At 42.4% G+C, this 19,656-nt stretch overlaps 1 protein-coding gene across 2 annotated transcripts in view; it reads left to right on the top strand.

Moving 5' to 3' along the window:
* Positions 1 to 19,656, top strand: part of rbfox3a (RNA binding fox-1 homolog 3a) — a 168,129-nt gene that overhangs the window by 114,614 nt on the left and 33,859 nt on the right. Inside the window, exon 3 of one of the 2 annotated variants that reach the window (XM_070927700.1) lies at positions 7,021 to 7,167. In XM_070927700.1, coding sequence (XP_070783801.1) covers positions 7,021 to 7,167 — 147 coding nt within the window. The remainder of the gene's footprint in view (positions 1 to 7,020; positions 7,168 to 19,656) is intronic. The other variant, XM_070927699.1, reaches the window with a different exon arrangement.

Raw genomic sequence — 19,656 nt, 5'->3', positions numbered from 1 at the left:
TGAACGTGAAAGTGCAACAAAAATATTTTGTCCCTAAAATCAATGAATAATCGTGATTAATAATCGTGATGAGAATAATCAGGATAATCCTAATCGTGCAGCCCTAGGCTCGTTAATACTGTGTCATGTTATGAAATATGATTTGTTTAACTTAAAAATAGACATTTTTATTATGCATCCAGTGATGCAAATATTGATTTCCATACATGAAATTGTTAGATCCCCTGCACTCCCCCGTCATGTGGAAGCGTCCTTGAGCGGAACACTGAACCCTAAGTCGCTCCCAATGGAGACCGGCACCTTGCACGGCAGCTCGGTCGCCATCGGTGTGTGAATGTGTGAGGAAATGTGTGAATGAGACCTGAACTGTAAAGCGCTTTGGGAACCGTTAAGACACACGAGCAAAATAAATAAAAAAAGTTCATTTAATTGCAACAAAATAATAAAAAAAAACGGCAAAAAGAAAGAGATGGGAGGAATCTGTAAAATCAGTAGTGTAGGGAGGGGATGAGTGAAAACACCATCGGAGTGAACCAAGCAGAGGGGCCGTCACAGTTATCATGAAGATAGCTCAATTGTCATCACAGATGTATCAAGTATGAAACTTTTGGTCGTATATTAGGCAAGATGGTTCAAACATGGCCTCTGGTGTCAGATGTGCGTGTTCTCCGGGGGGGGGGGGCAGGGGGTGAAGATGACATCCAGTTTACTTTTTGTCTCCTCGCAGTGGCCCGGGGGAGGTAGGCCGCAGGCTCACTGCTGAGCTCAGCAAGTCACACACACACACACACACACACACACACACACACAGATACACATATCCGTTAATCCAAAAACAGTAAGGACACATCAGGGAGACTAACTGGGTGTGTAATCGGGTGGAGGTGTTTGGGGCGGTTTTGGCTGCTTGTGTGTGTAACCGGCATCCAGGAGGCTTGATTGGGTAGATTAGTTTTGTATAGCTTCCCTCCTCTCACACACACACACACACACACACACACACACACACTGTACTGCTCAGTACTGTTTCCGTGGTGACAGTGGAGGAAGCTCGGGCTGCTTATGTATGATAATGTTCATGTAATTATTTCCTCTTCCTGCCTGGCTGCTCACACACCATGGATGGCGGAGGCATGGCGAACACAGAGAAAGAAAGAAAGAAAGAAAGAAAGAAAGAAAGAAAGAAAGAGGGGCAGAAACGGATTTTAGCTCTTTGACTGTGGCAGAAGTGGGCTTACAGCCTTAAATCCATTCCATACCGTGCTAAGCTTAATGAAAGACTACAGCCAGCTCCATGTGCTAACACACACACACACACGCTGGACGAAAGATTCCAGCAGAACAGGGATCAACATGAGGAACTTTACTCTGTGTAGGGATTTGTGACGCATTGGCTACTTTGAACCGGATTATTTCACATGCTGTGTAATGAACTCACCTTGTAAATGACAATCTAATGCGAGTAATAGCTGTGTTTTCACAGGGCTTCATGATCCCAATGCATAAAAGACATTCATTAAAGTCACACGACAAAACCCTACGGGAACTTTTGAAGAAAACACAAGTCAGGTTGCCTCTAGCCACGTTACATTTGAAAAAGAGAAAATAGTTACTCCAGGCGTCCAGAAGTTAAAGCTGTTAATAATAATAATAATATAATTCAAACAATAATATCTGGCTCTTTGATAAAGAGTCAAAGGCACAAGCCACTGGGAATAAACACTAAGGGAGAGTCGTCAGCTACAACTCCCAAGGTGCATTTGGGTTAGAACCATTCAATCACCAGGCTTAGAATTGTATTGCCTTTGCAGCTAATGGCGAGCTGAAGCTAAAGATTACACCTTGTAGAAATCTGATAAAAACATTCTGCCGTTCCAAGTACATAGTATTCAGAACGTGTTTTACACCCACTGTATAGTATGCTATAGTTACACTATTCAAATACCTTTCTAGGAAACGTTTTATTTTATCATGAGGGAACTTTGCTTTGTCGAAGTATTTCAACACCTGTTGAGTAAATAATCATTGATTTATCATTGGAAACAGTAGACATATTGCCCATTTTTGCATGTTCAGTTTACCTGCTGTGCACTGACTAAACGTCTTTAGGTTATTCCAGTTTAGCATTTTTACCTGGAAGTGTACCAATTGAACATTGTACCTATTTACCGGTAATGTGTGCCACATTATATAGCTCTTTACTGGAAACTTAATACTGGAGGTATTAAGGCTTGAAGAAGAACATGTGCTGAAGAGTGTTTGACCGGTGCACATCAGAGTCAGCTACAGCGGCCCTGTCTGCATCTGTTCTTGTATAACTCATTTGAATCAGCAAACATCATTTCAACTTCAATGATGTGTTTTAACTCCTGGGGAAATATCTGGCTCTTTGGCTGCTAAATTCTCAACAAAGCTCCCCAGCTAGCCTCTAACTGTGTCTGTTTGTCGTTTGGTGCTGAGCACTGTGGCGTTTCAGAGCTTTTCCCCTAAAACGACTCTCTGAGAGCGACAAGTGCAAACCAAAGCAGTGAAGTTGTGGGGCGAACAGCTGAACAACGAGCTGAAACTCGCAATAAAGCTCCATATATATGCTGTCGTTTTAGGTGCTCAAAGCACTTGCTTAAAGTTGGGAAGAGATGGTGGTTGAATATTGCAAAATCTAACACGACTTTTTTTAACCACATCAACCAGCACCAATCCTAAACTTCACCAAGTGTTTTTAGTAGCCTAAACCTAAACCTATACACCTCTCTGTGACGTCTGCACAGGATAAAACTGGCACACTTCTTTGATTGGAAGAAAAAAAAAAAACACATTGCCAGTGAATGTAGTCCAGGCAGAAATTACATTTGGACATTTCCAAAATGCATTTTGTACTTTTGTAGGAGACAAGGTCGGAGGGAAGAAAAGTTATGTCTATGGTAAAATCTCACACAAGTCAAAGAGAGATAAGCAAATAAGTTGTAAATAGCTGTGCCTGACGTGTGTTTCGTGTCTCCCAGGTTCAGTGGATGTTGAAGTGTAGTCACACCTGTATTCACACCATCCATCTGACCTGCAGCACCCTGCCTCACGGCCACGCTGTGTGAGTGTGTGTGTGTGTGTGTGTGTGTGTGTGTGTGTGTGTGTGTGTGTGTGTGTGTGTGTGTTTGTGTGTGTGTGTAGACAAGGGACTAAGTGCCTGGGTGAGTGTGCTTTATCATTACAGGGTCCCAGTGTCTGTCATGGGCCAAGGATTGATACGAGCTCTTTGCTATTAAACTCTCTGTCCCTCTGTCTGTCTGTCTCTCTCTCTCTCTCACACACACACACAGGCAGCTGATTATTGCTGCATCCTATTCAGTAGAGCGCTCCTTGCCTATTCAGCTTTGTGTGTGTGTGTGTGTGTGTGTGTGTGTTTGTGTGATGTAATGCCATTATCCTCACTTGCCTGTCTCTCCTTTTTTACTGTTCTCTCTTCAGTCAGCACTTAGCCTGCATGCATCTCTGAACCCTCCCTCCCTTACTGTTCTCCATGCTCTCTCTCCCCTCTCTCTCTCTCTCTCTCTCTCTCTCTCTCTCTCACTCTCAGTATGAATACCCGCTACCTTCAGCACTTCTCTCTCATTGATCGGAAGGTTTAGCTGACATCATCGTTCCATCTCCATCTCTTTCTTTTTCATTCTTTCTCTCTCTCTCTCTCCATCCCTCCATCCTCATGTTGGTCTGATTCATTATGTACATCCACTCCCTTCTGCTCTCCCTCTCTGCTTTTTTTTTTTCCCACTGCAAACAACACACCAGCACAGTTTGAAACATTTAGAAACAGACAGATTGTTGCGGCCTCCCGAAAGGCTCTGTTTTCTTTTTTTAGAGGTGGGTTAAGATGGTGTTCAAGATTTGAATTTCAAAACTTTAATTTCAAAAAATGCTACAATAATTTCTTGACAAATACTACAAATTATTAAACAGCTCTCTTGCAGCTCTAACCATCTTATCTCCTGCCAGCTTCCGTGGAGTTAAAACACTAGTTTCAACACTCAATACCATCGATAGCCACAGTGTGATGAGTCTTTTTGTCTCAGCGAAAGTAGTAGCGGGAGGTCCTCCCCCCTTTCCCGAAACGCCACTGCTTCACCTGTGGCTGTGTTATGGCTGCCATATGGAATTCACTGATAAATAAGCTTCCAATTAGGAAAAAAAAAACAAATCACAGCAACAGTTTTTAGGAGGTAAATGCAATAAGAGAACTGGGTTTTGGCAGCAGCCTCCAACTCCTCTGACTTCCCGAATGATAAATTCATTTCACAAAGCAACACTGGCATAAAAGCCGACATGTCCAAGCTTGCAATTCTGTATGAAGAAGACCAGTCAACATTCAAATCAGGTTAAATGCCACCCACCTCTTATCGTGGAGAAGAAGCAGGATCTGAACCAGGATTTGTCAGTGTTAAAGCCACAGTAGGCAATTTTATTAAATTATAATTTCAGTTGAAATAACTAATTTTTCAACAATATCTAATTGAGGGGCTCCTTAAAAAATGTGTGGGCTCCTTTGATTCAGACCTGGTCCAGTTTTTAAAATAAAAAAACTACATACAAACAACCAATCAGGGTTATCACACCCCAATCCAGAAGGTGGGACCTTCTGTAGAAGCCCTTGTTTGTACAGAGCCGATGTGATTGGCCAGTTTTGTGCTAGCTAATCCTGATTGGTTGTTATGGCTGCCATATGGAATTCACTGATAAATAAACTTCCAATTAGTTCTGACCTGGTCCAGTTTTTTTACAAGACTTTTAAATACGCACCCACCCTTTTTCACAGACATAGGTTTTTTTAAAGGAGCCCTTCAATTAAACATTATTAGTGACATGCAATGGTCAAAATTCGTTATTTCAACCAAAGTTATAATTCAATAATATTGCCTGCTGTAGCTTTAAGTCTAAAGTTTGCTAGACAGGGCAAAACAAATTCAGGGGGAAATTACATGGGATCCTTAGTAACTCATGGATAATTTGTGTTCACTAGTCTATAGGAGGTTTGAACTCTAGCTAAAGAGATCTGGACAAAAAGGTCAGACAGGAAAGAGTATTTACAGGAAAAAAACAGCCCTAGATATGTGACTCAGACTGTCAATTGGAGATACTGCCTCTTTTTTTTTTAAATAATGGACAGACAATTGGCTTTGTAAAATGTCATGCAGCGTAGTGCCATTACTAACTAAGGATGTGCCAATCCGATACTCCATCAGCCTAAACTTTCATGTAAAAACTTTGAACGACATGCCGTAAAGAGAGAGACGTGTCACGAGTAGCGCAGGTGAGCAGCACGTGTCATGTGACCAGCAGCTAGAGCGTGAGTGAGACCTCTCAGCAGCGCTGTCATCATGTCATCATTTTAAGCTCAAGGAAGAAAAAAGCTAAATAGCGGAGTGTTGGAAAGCGTTGCACTGTTTCGACCCTTACATATGTCTTTTTCAGTGCAGCTAACTTCATATCACACGAAATAGCCTCGAGTTTCAGTTGTGAGCGCCTCAAGATGCCATGTGTACCGTACTGTCCATAACTGAGTCATGCTGTGGGCTCTGTACTTAAGGTTGTAGTATCGGTATCGGACGTGAAAAAGTGGTATCGAGCCATCTCTAATACTATCCCTCCATACGTATCTGCACTGCACTGTGGCCAGCTTACTGTGTGTCATGATACAGCCTGTAGCAATGTGGTTACTCACTTGTGAAGGTTGATCTGCAGCGCTTACTTCCCTTTGCTCGCTGGTGCCAGTACAGCTAAACAATTTGATGAGTGAAATGAGAGACTCTAACAGGTGGCCAGCCCAACCCGAGGGATGCAGAACAGGATAAAGCCAGCGTTTTATCTGCAGTGTACGGTTTACCCATCATTTAGGCTGTAATAAATCTTGCTGACATGAATTCATAGTGAACATCCCAGTAAACAGTGAAGTTGGGAACCTGCCATTTTCCTAATGTGCAGCATAAATTGTTTGGACAAAAAAGGTCATGTCTTATTCTAGACTGGCTACAATGGGCTATTTGCTGTAGCCAATCAAAACTAATTGACTTTTTTTGAGACCTAATGGCTCTGACTATGATATTACAGAGTCGTTTCAGGTTCTTTGTGACTGTCAGAATATTTTCTTCATTGATCAACAGCTGTGTCTTGTGATTGTGTGTGTGTGTGTGTGTGTGTGTGTGTGTGTGTGTGTGTGTGTGTGTGTGTGTGTGTGAAAAGGTCTTTTTGGGACTGAATGCGTAACACAACCTGCAATTCCCACAAATCACTACAACCCAGTGTGACCACCAATCCGAACTGTCTTGGGTTTGTTTGCTTTGTGAGGAAGTCCAATATCCAGTTGCAGAGTGTAGGTATGTGAAGTGGAGGGCTGTTGAGTTGGCATCCTCCTGTGGATGTGTTGGTTCTGTATGCAAACTATTTATAGTCCTTAATGGACTGTATTAGCCATTCAGTCTAAAGACCAGTTCTTACATATTAATTTCAGGCAAAATTGAAAACATTAAACCATTGTCTGCAATAAAAATCCACAATTATGAGATTATTTTCACAATTGAATGCGTGATTTGTTTTCTTGGAGCAATAATAATCAGTCTTGGTTCAGTCTTGACAGGCACAGTTGTCTTACACTCTCTTACTGTGAATAAAAAACTGTATTGGTATATTGGTAAAAAATAAAAAAAATAATAAAAAAAAATACAAGGATTATAAAGACAACATAAGCCTCTTTCACCTTAGGTTCCAATTACAGCAAGTTTAAAACTAGACCCAGGTAAGATGGGTGCCATATGGTTCCATCCTGGAATGGCAAGTTGACATGTTATGACATATCGCATCTAGGGTTTTATATCTATGGGTGGGGGTGTGGACATGCTGGTGAAATTTAGGTAAAAGAGTTCTGAGGCCTGGTTGTTTAAAATCACAAGCTACAATACAAATACCATCAGGTTGTATTGTCATTTTTACCATGACAGGAGCTAATGTGTGCTATGCTGTGTGTTTCCCCTGCAGCAGGCAGAGGAGGTTGCACAGACGGAGGGCTCCCAGCAGCTCCACCTGCAGCCCAGTGATTCGCCGGAGAAGCAGCAGCCCAAGAGGTTACACGTCTCCAACATTCCTTTCCGTTTCCGAGACCCTGACCTCCGGCAAATGTTTGGGGTAAGATGACAACTGTACAACACACACACACAACTTTACTGTACTGAGATACCAAACACTGCAAGGCAACTATATATATCCAGTTGGAATCACTCACCTTACAGTACTGTACAATACGCTGTACTTTACAAGAACACAGGAGCAAATGCAATCAAAAGTAGATAAATAATGAGACATTCAATATTGGAAGACGTTTGGAGTTTTGGAGTGGGTAATCTCTAATATTTTTAGTAGCCCGCTTCTAATTGGTATTCCACAGGATAAAAGAAAAGCTTTAAAGTCCCCATGAAGTCACAATTGATGCGGGGAATGCTGGCGGGGAGCAGGCAATGGAACTTGTCTCAGCAGCCCCCCAGTGAACACAGCCTCCAAGACCGGCGGAGGCCAATGTGACGACACAGAATACAGTACCGAGTTTCCTGATAGATAGATAGCTTTACTTGTTGCTAGAGTAACCGCCAACTGTAACTGCTGTTAACTATGTAGCTCGGTTAGCCATGCACACAGCGGTCCTACTCAGCTCTGGGGTGCCAGGAGCCAAACCCGGCAAGGGTACCCAACTTGGTACTGTATTCCCTCGCGTCTGGCCTCCGTCTGTCTCTGCGGTTATGTTTGGACTTCCCCTCATGTCCACTGGGTGCAGTTTTGTTGTATTCCATTTGTGCCACAACTTCGCTGTCATTTAAATGTCCACTGGAGGCGTTTCAGAAGAGGGGCGTCTACAAGGAATGTATGAAAAGTCCTCAACAAATGACATGTATCATTGAATATTCATTTTATGTCAATTGCCAGTCAATGTTTCACACTTCAGAGACACAAACTGGTCCTGCAAAAATAGACTGGGCATAGGGATAACAAGACAGAGGTGCTTTGCTCATGTGTACGGTGGGCATTGACACACTGGCTACAGTGACAGCTGAACATCTTTAGAGGCTGCGACGGAGACAGTATGCGATGCAGCGTCCGATGGACATTGGGGGTAACATTGTGTGGCTCTTGCAGCCCTCACAATGAAGATGGCCTTTAAGCTTGTGTAGCGGATCTCAATCAAGACAAGAACCGCACTTCCTGGGATGGTCTTGAGCATTTTATTGCAAAATGTCTTCAGCTGCAACTGTTAATTATGAGGAGACAACCATCTACAGGGTTGCCCCCCCCCACACACACACCACACTCATCAAATCACAATCAGAAACTCAATAGTACACTCTAGCATCGCAGCTACACAGCATTTAGAATAGAAAATACAACAGGGCAAGCCTGAGACATTATTTGCCTACGTTGCAATTCATGGTTGAACAGCAGATAATGACACAACTGTATATCCTTTATAGTCTCCGCCGTTCGAGTTTCTTCCCTCATATCAAGTGAAAAGTTTAGATGACATTAACCACAGATGATGCAGTGCCTCTGAAAGTTGAAATCCCATATAACCACAACAGTTCACTGTTGTTCTCAGTGGGACGTCTCGCTGCGACATGGGATCGAGAGGAGCCTCTGCCTCGCAATTGCGGCCCTGCATGTTTGATTACCAAAGAGGAAGGGAATAAAGAGGAAGAGAGAGAGGGGGACAGCTAGTACCATGCGAGTGGAGGGAACACTGACAGCCTATTCCCCAAACTGCCCTGAAAACACACATCATGGAAATCAAGTTCTGTGTGTGTGTGTGTGTGTGTGTGTGTGTGTGTGTGTGTGTGTGTGAGCCCAAGCTTGTTAAGACACTGCCCGGGTAAAGCCGCTCAAGTGTTTACTGATGATGAAGTCTACCTACCTAGATACACACACACAAACACACAGAGGCACATTACTGAGTATAGATTTACTGACACAAATCCAGCACTAACATTTAATATAATAGGAGGGCGGACCACCTACCTCCCTGTTCCTCCAATGGAGTGGAACATCTGCTCCTGCAGGCACTTTGTTCCAGGAGGAGGGGGGCCGGCTGCGCTCGCCTTCCCCCAGCCTCAGAGCTCTTGATGTGGGGGGAAAATAGGAGGGGATGGAAGGGAGACGTCAGCGGAGACACAATTAATAGGATTCCTCAGCGAGGTTAAAAGGGAGTTTATCCTCATTAGGTGTATGTAGGGTGACAGCTCCAGTTGTGGGTGCAAAGTAGGTTTGTGTGTGTGTGTGTGTGTGTGTGTGTGTGTGTGTGTGTGTACTCTTGAAAAGGAGTGGGACGCTAAACTTTCTCCCAACAGACTCTAGTCACTCAGTGAGGTCTCCAAGGCACTGAGCACTGCACCACAATTAAGCATGGATATCATCAGGTAGAGAGAAAGAAACCGAAGCATAGTGAAGCAGAAGAAGCAGAACAGACAATCCAGTAGCTCTCACTACAGTCGGCGACGTGCAGAGGTTATCCGGCCCTGTTAAGAGCAGGATCACACGGAGACTGAAGAATCCAAGTCGCTGAGCCTCAGTAGAACTGGAGACAGGAAACGTTTTCCTTCAAAAACAAAGGGCACGTTTCTCCTGCAAAGTAAGCTTTATTGAGAAATAAGAATGAAATAAAATGCATTCGACAAGTCTGAATTGAATGTCACATATTCTTCACCACATCAAGAGCAGTGTAATAAGTTGATTTTTGTGCACAAAGATCTTCAAATCACTTTAATAAATAACAAAAACACTGTGAATGAGCCATTTTGAAGTTACTGAGGAGATTCTTCAAATGTCAGATTTAAAAAATATATTTTTTTCCCATCAGACTTCGTTGTGACAATGTCATTGTGTTTCCAGAGCTCAGCAACTAGTTTGATGTAGAGGTGAAAAATGTTCAACTTTGGGTGAAACGCTGCGCTCGTCACTCGTCACTTTCTACCCAGCTATCCAATCACAGTGGAGGAGGGGCGGGGCAAACACCACAAAGACCGACTGAGAAGTTTCCTCGCCCGCAAAGTCTGCATGAAACTTCCCTTCATCCAGAGCAAGTGCTCTACCTTGTGCCGACATTTTTGCGTTCACTATTTGTTGATAACACATACTACCTGCGAAATTACACCTGCCCTTTTCAGCTGGGGAAAAAAAAGGCTTCGGTGGACACAGGCCCTCACGGTTAGAAGTGATGGACAAAACTCAAAGTAAAACCCAGAGTGTAATAACATTTGCTTTAAAGTTACCCCGCCCCCCCCTCCCCATCTGAAGATCATCTGCTCCTGATGACAAATTATCAAATAAGAGATGAGAGCTGGTTTTAAGTTAGTTATAGGTCTAAATATAGTATAGTTTCAATTATTTCTGTGGCATTCAGGTGGCATTCCATTTGCTCTTTCTACTGAACGTCTTTTTTTCTTTTTTGGTGAACTGTAGAAACATTACTAGAAACGTTTGGAATCGAATGCTAACTTCACCAGTGATTTCCCAAACTGCTTTTTTTTGTATGTCGCTTCGGTAGAGCAGTTTAGCAGTTTTGATCCATTGTGTTTGGTGGCTCACACGTACACAGGCAGATGCATTATACACTCTCTCACACACACACACACACACCTTCTTCTCTCTTCTCCCCCTGTTAGTGGTCCAGCTTTTAAGGATTAATGATTGGGGGGCAAGGCAGTGGCATTGCAGTCCAGGTTCTGTCTTGGCTCCACCTGCACCACAATGGGCTCCAGTGGCACTTTTCCTGTATTCAGTTAAAATGGGACTTGTGAGCAACTGGCTCAATCTCTCATTATGGTTCTGCTAGACAATCGCCACAATGCAAACAAAGGCAATAGCTAGGGCATTACAGCAAATGGAATTCTGTGTCATTTCAGCAAAAGCTGTAATAGAAAAGCAATACGATAGCATTAAAAAAGCCATATAAAGAAGTTCAATCAAAGGTGATGCAGCCACAAGCTGGAGGTCTATCTCTGTGAATTACACAATAACACACACACACAGTAATACTCCCTCGAACACCTCTCGAGTCCGGCTCAGGACACAGGAATGGAGCCAGATCGTTGTGTTCTGCAGCAACAGAGGCACAGGAGCCGAAAGAAGTACGGCCTTGCAAAGGAATGCAACCGGGTTCATTACCCAAGCTTATTTGAGTTTAATTCATAATTAGAACAACACATTTGGAGGGAAATTACCAGGCCGGGGGAAGAGGGTTTTAATGGTAGAATGATAATTGGCATTCACAGCACTACTTCACTGATTCAATTCTCTCATTCTCTCAAGATGTGGCTGAAATCTGTAATCTAGCACCTCAAATAATTCCCTGGGACTGAAAACTCCCCACATTCATTGCGCATTTACCTACACACCCAGGGCTATTTGGATTTCTACATCCCTCAAACAGTAGGGGAAGCCATCCCAGTCTGATCACATGTCAGTGTCAGGGGTTTGTTTTGGCCTTTCGTGTGTTTCTTGTAATTACCTCTGATGCGTGGAATCCAAAATGTCTTAACCAGTGGATCCAGGGGCTGCGCTCACAGAAGGACCCCTTTCATTTAGCCCCACACAGAGTGAAACCTGACAAGCTGATACGCAGGACTGCTGCCGTCCCCTGAGCCGCGGCTGTGTTTAATTAATAAGCAGGCACTCAGTGAGGCAGACGCGAGAGGGTCCTTACTGTCACATTCCCAGAGGTAGGGGTCCTAAATGAGTCATTAGATACTCAGCACACATACACACACACACACAAACACTCTACCTCAGCAGTGTGTGTGTGTGTGTGTGTGTGTGTGTGTGTGTGTGTGTGTGTGTGTGTGTGTGTGTGTGTGTTTGCGGTGAGCACGGGGGGTTGGGTTTTGTGCTAATGGAGTTTTAATGACACCTACTCCTGCCTAATCACCTGTTCTGGAGGCTTCCAGGTAGCCCAGAGATCCCAGCAAGGGAATTTCTTTTTTTAATGTCCCCTGTTCATGGCTACACTCTCATTTGCCTCCCCAATTATTCCATAAGGCGCCACTCTAACCGGCTCTGCGTCTGAGGAGGCGAAGTGTAATTATAATCTTAAAAATCTGCTTATTTACATCAGCATATCAGCGCAGCAATGGAGCCATTTTGTGTCTTGAGCGGGTAGTTAGAGAGAGCCTGAGCTTTGCCATCGCTGCGTCTCTCGGTGGCGCCAGTGTGTCTGTGTTGATTGAGACGATTAGAGTGTTTAGAGAGGGACAGTGATGTAAGTTATTGCTCTGTTTACCGTGAAGTCAAAGCACGGCAGGTGAGACTGGTAAATTTTGGGTGATGTCATCAGTTTTGAGATAATATATTTTTGGAGTCATCATCAAAGTATTACACATTCCCAGGTTTTTTTTTTCCCTATCTTTTGGGTACTTTTGACAACACTGTGTTTTTGCAGATAAGGGAAAGTTCCGACTGAAACTTACTCAAGTACTGTGAGTAAAGGTGCCCTGTGGAGTTTTAAAGTTACGTGTACATTTAATATTTCTCTACAAAACGTATTGTGTGTCCTCGACAAAGAAGGCATTTCCTTCCTCATAAAACACCTGCAAAGTTTGAAACCACAGACTGTATATAAAGATGGCCGACGCATCTCCACCATAGACTGTATATAAAGATGGATGACTTTTGGGGAGCTGTCATGTCGTCCCTCTTTATATACAGTCTGTGGTTGAAACCTGCATTGTTAGCTAGTTTGCAGTCTTCTTCTTCTCTGCCTTTCGACATATTGCACCATATCTTGGTGCATTACTGCCACCTGTGGATTAGTGGAATAGTGTGACACCATTGGCAGGAATATGTGTCACGTATCATAAATGGGGGACCCATCCAGAAAAACTGCTCCATAGTGCTACTTTAGAGTCTAAAACTCCACAGGGAAGTACAATTGTGAGGTACTTGTACTTTATATTTATACTCTGAAGTTCAGAGAAACATGCTGTACTTTTTATACTCCATTTATTTGATAGTTGTAATTCTGGTTATCTCTCTATCTATATCTTAAGTGTGCATTTATAACATTAAATACATACATACAGTTAAAGTTTGGGGGGGGGTAGTAAATAATATTAATAGTAATATTATGTATGCAGAAAGTCAGCTCATCTGCTTCATCAGGACTTTGAGAGTGTGGTTTGATCCCATTTGATCAACAGCGCACCTCCCATATGAATCTGTTTATATTACATCTGTTTTGTGAATGTATGTTTTGGTTTTTCCTGAATCTTCTTATTACTGTTATTATCTTAAAAAGTCAAATTCAACACATACAGTTTCATTCTGATGAACGCGGACACATACATCACAGTATGACTTTGCAGGCTAATTGAAAGCAGCCACCACTCCTGGACAGTGTGTAAAAAAAAAAAAAAAAAAGCAGCCGTCATCTGTGAGGGCACCACACTGCGTCGTGATTTACATTTCTCTGGCTTCCAGCTCCGATCAGGACTAATGAAGACAAGTGCCGTCGCAGAGCAAACGCTGAAAACATACCAATACTTTAAGTGTAACTCCATTAAACAGAAACAACATTGATGTAATTGGAAGGAAATACGCCAAGAATCTCTTCAGAACAGTACAATTAAGGCATGAATAGTAGGATTTAATAAAAGTACTATTAATAACAAAGCAGCAGTGCAGCGGATAGTAGATTACAATTGTTTCCCACCCACCCTCCATCTAGTGCTGCAGCACTGCTACAGCAGCAAGATGTAACCACCTTGATGGAGAACTATAACTCAGAAGTAGGGATGTTAAGAATCATCCGTTAACCAACAGTAAGAAGTTTGACTGATTAATACTATCAGGTAAAAGAACAAAAAATAGCCTCGATGTTGCTCCTGTGAGACGACTGCAGCCCCCCTCATCAGGCTACTGACCCAGAGGCAGAGGGGGACACCTATATGAGAGACAGTCCCCTCTCACTGGATACCCGTGACCAGTGGTATAAGTATTCAGACGTGCTTCCCGAGGCTGGCCGCTCCAGGGAGGCGCTATCTCTGCGCTTCCCAGACATCGGTACCATCTGAGCAGGTATTCTCCGCCAAGGGTCTCACAGTCAAACTGCGCACCAGACCCCAGCATGTTGACACTTGCTATTTCTGAATAAAAACCAACAGACAAGATGTCCACGCGTGAGGACTGAGGTAGGCCTGGGCCTGTTTATGTTTTAGACGATTTGAGGTCTGAAAAATGTAACCATAAGTTTCCGTTTTGTTAACCCGTCAGTTGTTTATGAATTAGCCTATTACAAAAGTCTGGCTACTGTTTGCTAGGCTATTTATTTTGATAAGTTTGAGAAGTATTTTTCTCCACAGGAGATCCAGGCTGTTATGCCTACTAAATGTCCTGTACAGCGGTCTCAGGGCTGGAGGATTCAATGTGTGTTAGTCTAACACACATCTGCTATTGCACATATAAAAATAAACCCTTTCTTATGGGAAAAAAAAAACATTTGTAATAGGCCTACTGGTCATTTTTTAATGGGTCACAGACATTCGTCCAATCTAAATAGTACATTTTAATCTTGTCGGTTAACGAGGGTCAGCTATCAGTCAGGAAAAAAAAATCAAAATTAGCATCCCTAGCTCAGAAGTATAACTTCATGCATTGTGGATGACACATTCTGAGATGACAAAGCACAAAGAAATGACCCTTGTATTAAAGTTTGCGTTGTTTCTCGTGCTGACAATATGAGTGGGTCTCTTTCATCTCTGGTCACAGTCAGCATCCCTGACGGGTGTGGTTGGGTGTGGTCAGAAAGTGTGCTGTGCTGCACGTGTAACCACACCCAACATTACCATGAACACACACACACAAACCTCCTAATATCCTGTCCTGCTGCCCCCAAATACTCACAGATAAATCCGCTACTGAAAATAGCCCCCCAAATCCACTATAACCTCCTCCTGTTTGAGAAGCATTTGTTAAACACTACAGTGAGCGGCTTAAATTGCTGAGCTTTAAGATTTACATCTTCAATAGGAACCAGTGGGCTTGGGGCTGAGAGCCACAGACAGGGTCGGGAAGTCAGAAAGGATTAAGAGGCAGACTAACAAATTGTTGTTTTTTGTTTTTTAATGGGATATGGGGACAATAATATAAAAATATATAACACCACCGGCCTTATCCTTGAATTCACTTTGTTTTGTGGATGAGAAAAATATCTTCACATATATATGTCATATTTGTGACACCAGATAATCACGAGGCACCTTTTGTCTTCTTGAGAGCACAATTTGTGCAACCTACATGGAACATCCTAAAAGAGTGTCATGTCCTCATGACCCAGGGGCCAGTTTAACCTGGATCAGAATGGTCCGAATTTGGAAATCGTTTTTTTCAAAGACAATTGGGATTGGGATCACCCTGATCCAAAATCCAACTTTTTAAGATCACCAAATCTGGATGGTAACACCAGGTAACAGCCAGCAGGGGGCCACTTGAAGTGTTTTTAATTGAAGAGACAGACCAACAGAATACCAACGTGCTCTTCCATCTTTAATACTTTTTAAATTGTCAGACTTTTCAGCTGACCCACAATAAGTGAATTACAACATGAATGAATAACATATGAATTTACTTCAAATACACGTTTTTAACACAAAATTGACGAAACTGAATGTCCACTGACACAGATGTGGGACGAGGGATCCAATTGTTCAAAACTACTTTTGGCTGCTTCATCTCATTGTAAATAATTTACATTGATAAATGATCATTAAATTGAATACTTGATCACAGTAATAGTTAACAAATCAAGTACAAAATGTAAATAAATGTATTTAAACTACATGATTCAAGTGTGTTTTTGATCAGTTTCAAAGTTTTTATGACATTTAGATCCTGAAATCCCCCCTGAATCCACCCTTCAACTGGGATCAGAATAATCCTGTGTTTTTTTGGATCACAGTGATCCCAATCCTACTAAGAAGTTCTGAACAACACAAACTAAAGGGTTTTATCCGGATTAAAAACAGGATTGGATTACGTGATCCAATCTGATTTTCAGGATTTCCTTTTGAACTACCCATTTTCAAGATTTGATCCGATCCGATATCCATAATCCCATCGGATTACTTTTGAACAACACAACTTTGAACTTTATACTACGAATAAAACTACAATGAGCATGTTACTTCCATCTGAGGAGATTTCTGTTTACAGTCTTTGGTTCGTGTGTAGAAATGTGAACCTAAAAAAAAGTAATTAAGTAACAAAAAATGCTCTGACTATAATTTTCCCCTGGTTTTCATAGAAGATGAGGTTAGTGTGATCACCATAGAAGACAAAAAAAAACAGTGAACGAATTTAGCACCTCCTTGTTTCTTGTTCATCAGCTCATTGATCAAGACTATTGAATTTGTGCTAACCAGGGCTGTATTTGTGTGCATGAGTATATACGTGTGTGTGTGTGTGTGTGTGTGTGTGTGTGTGTGTGTGTGTGTGTGTGTGGTGTGTTGGCCTGCCTTACCGCTGGCATGGCTGACAGGGTAATTAGTTCTAATGAAATAGCGCGGCCATTGTGGACAACAATTAAGGGTAGCTTTCATCCCACTCATTAGGCTGAGTGGAGGAGCGCTTTCATTTGCCCCCCGATTCTTAATGATCTGATCTGGAGGGCACACACCCAGTGATTGAACAAAATCTCACACACTTGCCACACTAGAAACATAGCTGTTTAATTTAATTTTAGTTGAGTTTAGTTAGTTAGTTTAGTTTCGTTTTCTTTGTTTGTCTTTCTTAGAGGAGTAAAATCAGTTGTTGTTGTTGTTACTATGCAAACTACACGAAATCCAGATTTTGTGAATGAAATATACTTAGTTCTTTGACACGGCTGGTAGCACTCTTCAGAGAAATTTACTCATGAAAGGTCACAAAGCTCAATTTCACTCAAGTTCAAGTACACTTCAAGTAGTGGCAAACCGTGGCCCTGGACCGTGGGCCTTCAATAGGACCATGGGAGCACACATAGCAATAAACAATCAAACAATATAAAGACTATAAAAATGATAGCCAGAGCCCTGTGTCACATGGAAATTCAGCATATACAGTGTTGCAGGGATGACATATTTTTGTAGGCCAACCTGGAAGTTAGCATCGCCCTGGATCCCTCGACAAAAAGCCAATGGGATTTGTTCCATGGGATTTTGGATTATTGCAGAAAATAAACTCTGTGGCAAAACAAAAGTTTATGATTCTTACATGTTTTGTTCAGCAAGATAATCTTCACTAATGAACACCACTTTTGTGGTTTTTGAAGTGTAAATGGAATCACTAGAAGTAAAAAGCTGATGTTAGGCTATAAAGGAACTCCACCACGGTCGCATCACTTCAGCGTCACCACCACTAAGCTTCACTTTGAAGAGAATATAGATAGATATAGATATACAGACAGATAGATATAGAGCATAAACACAACGAGGCTGTAAAGGCGGACTAGTGAGTAGATGACTTTCCGTGTTTGGCATGAAGACGTTTAATGTCCGCCACAACCTCTGTAGTCTCATTTAGCCGCTTGTTAGCAACCGCTAACTTATTTCAGGCATTTAACCAAAAACCCATTCAGAAAACCCATTGACTTCCAGACGAGGGTACCAGAAGAGTGAAAATGCTGACTCATTTCCGGGTTTTAGGACTCATTCCTGAAGCACTCTGTTAGAGACGGATGTTCTGGATATATGACACCACTACATTTAATTATGACATGTAAAATGACTGGATTATTTTGACAAGCAAATCATATTGACTTACTTCACATGTATGTTTAGCTGGAATGAAAGTCAAAAGTCTAGAATATGAATTTATTTCAAGATGGATCCAATCCTAAGCCAATGGCCTTTGTGTTTGTTTGGTTTTAGACATGCTTTAATTTCAATGTAGCGTTGAGATCTGCCTGCTATAAGTAAAGGCAGCAATGTCATACAAACAAGTTACATATAGATAGACGTCTCACATCGACCTGCCAACACCTCTTGAGGTAAAACAGGAAAAAGGCAGCAGCTCTTTGTAGGCTATGTTCAGCCATTTCATGTGCATGGCAATAAAACTAGAGATGCAAATTGTAGGTTTACAGTATGTTTCTTACAACTTGCATAGAACACTGTGATTATGTCTTGACTGCATGCTGGTTATAGGAAAATGAATGACAACATTTCATACTGACTCACGTGCCTGAACACTGCAATTCCCAGCATAAATAGCAAAAAGGAAGGGGCATACTTTCGGTCAGCCCCTTCTGTTGGAGAGAGTGGAGGAGATCAGAAGGGCTCCGTCCCTCCAAGTCAGTCCTAGCATACGTTACACTGAGCTCAGTCTTCAGAAGGGATATGTCACCCAAGTGGCACCCATAACTTTCCTACAGACCAGAGAGAGCCGCTTTGAGGGAGCTCTGCCTATGTGCCGTTAACTGCTGTGGGTCTGCAAGGTCAAGAAACATTAGTCTCGTAGTCTTTGAACCTGTCCCTCACCTGTGTGTGCATGTTGTCCATTATCCCGCTGTGCAGCTGCTGGTAATGAGTGCGCACATCATCTTGTGGCTTGCCGCCTTCTGGGTAGCCCAGTCTCACCTACTGTTTCCTCGTAGATGGCGTGAAAGCTCAGCTTCTCCCTGTGGATGGTGTCACAAAAGTCGCTAATCCTCTTCAGACAGAAACTCTTTTGTCTGCAGAATGTCAAACAGTGCATCTGAGTGTGCAGAAGGAAACGCAGCTCTATGCTGGACATAAGGTTAACATACCCATCTGCACAACAAACGCTGTCAGCATCAAAGGCCTTGTCAAGTGGACATGCTCAAATCCCGGCCCTTTCATATGAACACGCTCGTGGCTAGATTGGGAAAACCTGGGTTGACACACCGAGTTGATGACCACTGTCACGTGGCCACTTAGCGGGATCACGCTTGTTAGGCTTAGTGAAGCCAGACAACGAAAGGATGCCCTGGGTGTGTTGAACCTGCTTCGTATTAGAGGCCTCTGCTTTCTGTCATAGCGTAAATAATCAAGCTAATGGTGGGGCTGAGGAGAGGCAGAAAAGTCGAGACCAAATTATGCACACGTTAACAAAAATTCAATATTTGATGTGGACTTGACTGATAAAACGTTTCAACCACAGCAAAAGTGAACACACCAGTAAGGTAATGAAAGCTCAGAGCATTATCTCCTAATTAGCCTCAATGAGTCTGATATGAGACATTTTCAGAAAGGTTGAGACTGATTTGACCTGAACTGACCTGGACGTGGGGGGGCGACAGCTGATCTGTGGCTGTCTGTGATGTGAACCGGGACTTGGGACTTCTATACTGGAATTATCAAAGTTTTTGATTTGCTGATTTATTTGCCAAAACATAATATAATATAGGAGACAACAAGTAAAAGGATGTAATTTTAAAAGAAGTCTTTAATTACTGGTGTAGTTAATATAAGAGTATAATATTAGCGTAATATTTTGTGATCACACTCACAGAGATACAGACTGGGATTATATATATGTATATGTGGCATGTTATCTAACCAGGAGAATGATGACTTGTCATTTCAACACAAATTGAATACAGGTGTGTGTTCACTTCTTCACCTTCAGGAAGACCATCTGTGGTTG

This window comes from Enoplosus armatus, chromosome 20, assembly GCF_043641665.1.
Source record: "Enoplosus armatus isolate fEnoArm2 chromosome 20, fEnoArm2.hap1, whole genome shotgun sequence".
NCBI lineage: Eukaryota > Metazoa > Chordata > Actinopteri > Centrarchiformes > Enoplosidae > Enoplosus > Enoplosus armatus.
This window is presented reverse-complemented; position numbering and strand designations above follow the sequence as displayed.